We start from the raw sequence: 5,525 nt of genomic DNA, 5'->3' as shown, positions 1-5,525 counted from the left end.
GCCAGAGAGAAAAAAAATTCTTCTATCTGAACAACAGGAATCTTTTTATTGTGAAGAGTTGACAGGAATGAGTAGTGATGTCTGGAGAAAAGAAAGAGGAAGCTTTGTATCTAACACATAATCAAATCTACTTTAAAAACTGAAAAGACAGTTGCCATGGCAACCATAAACCAGTAGAAAAACATAATAAACTGGTGTTTATTAAGAAATTAAACATGCCTTGTTTGCAAGTTTTAGTTGTCACTTATTAGTTGTGTTGATACTATAGATGTCATTTACTTTAATGTTAACATTTTTGATAAATGTGTATTGCAACAAAACATTTTTTACAAAGACCATGTCAGTTATTAAAGATTATTTATTATACCATCTGGATTTAAACTACAAACTAGTGGCAGTACGTCTGCTGTTTGTTATTATATCAAACATATGTAGACAGACAGCGACCAAGATGTTGGACTATGACTCACAAACAGATGACACAGTTTCTACCACGGGATCTTCAGCCTCCTGAATCGAAATCCAGTCTGACTTTTGTCCTGAGCGGTTCTTCAGTAAACTGAAACACAGAGCTGAGAACCAGTTTACAATACAAACATACAACTGAAAATTCTCATCACCACTAAAACAGAGTTACAGACATGATGTTTGAACAAATATAAACACTTACATCCATGTTTCATCAGTTTGTCACCTGCAGCTTGATGGTGAAAACACCAGAGGGAGCAGTTCATTTACATTTCAACTTCAAATCATTGTTTTACTTTATTTTTAATGCAGTTCAAAAACAGAGCTGAGATCCAACATTAATATTTTATTATTACCAAGGATGCTAAAGAGCATCATCTCTCCCTCTCTCTGTCATACACACTGTGAGTCCATGTCTTTTTGCCTCCTCTGTGTGTGTCTGGTCCTCACACCTTCCAAGGGCTGTTTGAGGGTCCTGAGCTGCTTTTAGGCTTCAGGATGGAACCAGGTTTAGGATTACGGGATGCATTATGTCAGTCAAGGTCCTCACAAAGACAGAAAGACAACCAAGTGTGTGTGTGTGTGTGTGTGTGTGTGTGTGTGTGTGTGTGTGCTTGGTGGGCGGAGCCTGTTCAGCTTCATTGTCTGAGGAGGCAGAGAGAGAGAGGGAGGAGGGAGGGTCGCGCAAGGCAGACAGACTACAGCTTAGAGAGAGAGACAAAGAGGTGGGAGGCAGACTCGCTTTCTTCATGTGGGGGAGGATTAACCGGCACACAACACACATTTCATATTAACACACAGACACACACACACGGCAGCAGACACCTGCATTTGGATCAGCATCAGCAGCAGCAGCAGCAGAGGTGGAGGAGGCGAGAACAAGAGACAAAGAGAGAGACAGAAGGTGGAAGGAGACGATCTGCACTGTCTAAAGAGACAGGAGGAGAGAGACAGGCCTTTGGCACCTCGACCACCCGTCTGTGTTCAGACAATGATGGCCGACCACATGTTTGGCTGCTGTGCGTCTGCTGAGTGTATGCTGCTGTAGGTGGGTGTGTTCGCGTGTTCAGTGTTAGTGGCGTGTGCGGTTGGTGTGATGGGTAACGCAGAGAGCATGGAGAGCCAGCTGGCTGTGATCCGGTCCAGAGCTGCACCAGTTCGACTCCCGATGCCCGACCCAGCTGAGCTGGAGGAGAGGTTCTCCATTGCACTGGTGAGTACACACACAGTATAACTACACAAACATACAAAGACTGAATAGCCACACAGCAGCTGTGTTGAAAGTACACACATTAAACTGAGAATGTATTCATCTACGTGAGGTACAGACTGATGCATTAACACTGAGTCCATGTGGACTACAGTGTCTGCAGATCTGATGTGAACTGTAGGGTTTGGATTACAAAATCTACAGGACAAAATTTTACCGAGCTGCTGGTTAAAACTGTTCCAGGTCTTCAGTCTGACTCTAAAATTCCGAAATGTCATTTATAAAATGGATATAAAGAGAATGCAGATGTTTCAGAGTCTACCTGAAGCTGATGTGGGATACAGCACAAATCTGGGTCCTCAGCTGTTTCCAGCTGCTCTGAGTCTGTAGATTGGTGCTTCCTCTAATTCTTGAACTTCCAGGATGACTTACAAGTTCTTCTGGCCTGTGCTGGATCTGTCAGCACAGACTGTCAGGAGAAGGTAATGAACTGCAGACTGGTCTCTCACCTCTATATTCACCATATGATTCTGTATAAATCTTCCTGATACCGAAGGGAGCATCGTTCTGCTTGAGACAATGTTTGCTTTGTGACATGGTGCATAATCCTGCTGGAAGCAGTCACTAGAAGATAAATGACTGTGGCCATGAAGCATAAGCATAAACTTTATTGCCAAGTATTTCAAGAATACAAGGAATTTGACTCCAGCTCAATGGTCCCCAATGTGTACAACATAAAAACAAAATAAATACACAATATATATGAGTTTTAAGAAATCACAAGTTAAAAGAGCAACATAGACTAGCTGTTAATCAGGGTAACAGCCTGGGGAAAGAAAGGGAAGGGATGCACACAGTCACCAACAATACTCAGATCAGCTGAGGCAACTAAATTATGACTAATTGGTATTAAAGTGTTTAAACTGTGCCAAGAAAACCATCTCTACACCATCACACCCCCCAGAAGCCTCAACTGTTGATACAACGTGGGCCAGGCCCATGGATTTATGCTATCAACACCAAGTTGTGATCCTTACATGTGTGAGTCTCAGCAGAAATCCAGAATCATGAGAACAGACTAAATTTTTTCAGTTGTCATCTGTCCATTTTTGGTGAACCTGTTCCACGGCAGCCTCACAGTTCTGCTCCTGGCTGACAGGAGCCTTGCATGGTCTTCGGCTCTTGGAGCCTATCTGCCTCCAGGTTCAACATGTTCTTCACTGGGGGAAGCACAGCTGTAGAAAGTGGTGACCTGCCTCACCACAGCCATTCTGTCAACTCCAACCAGTCTAATCAGTCTCCCCCAGCCTCCCTCACCAACAAGGCATCCCCACTCGCACCAGCAGCCATGCAAATGTCCACATGAATGAGATCATATTTGTTCCCCATTCTGATGTTTAATCTGAGCACTAACATAAGCTCATGACTTGAATCAGCACTGCACTGCTGCCACATGACTGGCTGATAAGATTAACTCCATGAAAACACAGGTGTACAGGGGTTCCTAATAAAGTACTCAGTAGGTGTAATTGAGCCGATACCTGTTGTCATCTCCCCCTCACCTCAACATCACAAACACTAACATTTGTTTTGTTCTAGGTGTTCAAGAGCTCGGAATTTTGTTGGCTTTAGATAGGACTATGATTTCTATCTAAACATTTAACAGCCATAAGATTTTGTACTGTGATACAGAGTCTGAAAATATATTGGTTCTCTCCATATGAACTCACAATGATCTGGTCAAAAAAAGATACTGATCCACTTCTAAAAATCTGTTCATCTTAACATCTTCTGTAAAGTGAAGTACTTTGAAAAATAGAACTGTGGAAATCTCTAGAATTTTTTGCTATTGTTTTTTTTAAGGAATTTTCAATTCCATATATCATTATTTCAGGAATAAAAGGCCACCAGGCACATAGTTCCACATGCACATTCATTCAGGTATACAAGCATATTAATAACAGAAAAACACCTAAAATTAATATACAATGATATAATTGGTAACTGCATTCTATAATGAAAAATAAGCAAAGATGCCAAGTCATGATCATACAGCACGATAAAAAGTCATGTTCTCTGTATTCCATAATAAATAACAACTGCCAGCCACCATACATGCATAGTTATAAATCAGTGAAAACTCTGAATAAATATAAGTAGAAGCAAGATCTAGGGCTGTACCTTACTAAGGATTTTGTTAGTTGGCTTTTCAGTGCAACTATTCATTTTTCTTTCTTTCTGTTTTATATATATACAGTGGGTATAAAAAAGAATTACCCCCCACCCACCTTTTTCCCCCCCCCCCCCCCTTTAAAATAATCACATTTTATTGTTTTGCAGCCTGAAATGAAGACAGACACAGTTTTGTTTTATCCTGCGGTATTTACTCAGTGTAACATATAACATCCAAGTGAAAGATATAACACCAACATGTCAGAAAAAAAAGCCCAAAACAGAATCACTGAGTTGGAAAAAGTATCACCCCCTTGTGTCATGTCGGCAGAGCTGTAAAAACTGGTCCCAGAGAGAAGCAGAAAAAGGCCCAGGAAACACAGGTCACTAAAGAAATGCTGGCCTTTGACAATCCGGGATCAGAAATGACCTTACAGGAGGAGCTGCAGGAGGCCATCGAACATATTGTCTCTTTACAATTAGAAGTCCCTCAAGAACAACAAGAGTATTTACAAGAAATAGCGGAAGGGTCACTGTATTTTGTTGAACCATCTTTTGCTTTAATTACAGCCTTTAGTCTGTTGGGATATGTCTCTACTAACTTTGCACATCTAGACTTCGCAATATTTGCCCACTGTTCTTTGCAGAACTGCTCAAGTTCAGTTAAATTTGATGGCCACCATTTCTGGACTGCAGTCTTCAAGTCATTCCACAGATTTTCAATGGGGTTTAAGTCTTGGCTCTGACTAGGCCATGCACGGACATTCACCTTTTTCTCCTTTGACCACTGTGTGGTCATTTTTGCTGTGTGCTTTGGATCATTGTCATGTTGCAATGTAAACCTTCTTCCCATTGACAACGTTCTGGCAGGGGGCAGCAGATTTTTCTCAAGAATTTGACTGTATTTTGCCCCATCCATTTTTCCTTCATTCCTGACAAGTGTTCCAGTCCCTGCTGCAGAGAAACAACCCTTAACAGGATATTACCACCTCCATGCTTTACTGTAGGAATGGTGTTATTTGGATGGTGAGCTGTAATGGATTTCCACCAGACATATCATTTGGTTTTAAGGCCAAATAATTCCATTTTAGTTTCATCTGACCAACACCTTTTTCCATGTGGCCTCAGAATCTTTAAGATACGTTTTGGCAAAGCTCAGTTGTGACTGCATGTGGCCTTTCTTGAGGAGTGGCTTTATTCTTGCAACCCTCCCATACAAGCCACATTTAGAGAATTTGTGATATTGTTGTCACATGCACACAATGACCACTCTTTATCATAAATTCCTGCAACTGCTTCGAAGTTGCTGTAGGCCTCTTGGTAGCCTCTCTGACCAGTTTCCTCCTGGCTCTTTCATCCAGTTTGGAGTGACATCCTGATCTTCTTAATAATAAACTTCACTGTGCTTCTAGGCATTGATAAGGCCTTTGAAACATTTTTGTATCAATCTCCTGACTTGTGCCTGTCCACAACTTTATCCTGGAGATCTTTTGACAGTGCCTTGCCACCCATAGTTGATTGTTTGCCTCAATTGCACTACCAGGGTCTGAAATGCTCCAGGAAAGCTTTTTTCATGCTGAGCTAATCAAAATGACCGCAGCTGATCACAGTGGTAAGTCATTTGGCTTTGTGTGCCATTGAGAAGGCTGATTAGCTACGCCTGATTGAGTTGGGG

The 5,525-nt window shown here is 41.6% G+C and overlaps 1 protein-coding gene across 1 annotated transcript in view; it reads left to right on the top strand.

Moving 5' to 3' along the window:
• Nucleotides 1–1,148: 1,148 nt before the first annotated feature.
• fmnl2b (formin-like 2b) overlaps nucleotides 1,149–5,525 on the top strand; it is a 27,856-nt gene continuing 23,479 nt past the window's right edge. The window contains 1 exon segment of the mRNA XM_020619158.1: nucleotides 1,149–1,681. Coding sequence (XP_020474814.1) covers nucleotides 1,565–1,681 — 117 coding nt within the window. The 5' untranslated portion in view covers nucleotides 1,149–1,564.

Source organism: Monopterus albus, unplaced genomic scaffold (genome assembly GCF_001952655.1).
Source record: "Monopterus albus unplaced genomic scaffold, M_albus_1.0 scaffold215.1, whole genome shotgun sequence".
Taxonomy (NCBI): domain Eukaryota; kingdom Metazoa; phylum Chordata; class Actinopteri; order Synbranchiformes; family Synbranchidae; genus Monopterus; species Monopterus albus.
This window is presented reverse-complemented; position numbering and strand designations above follow the sequence as displayed.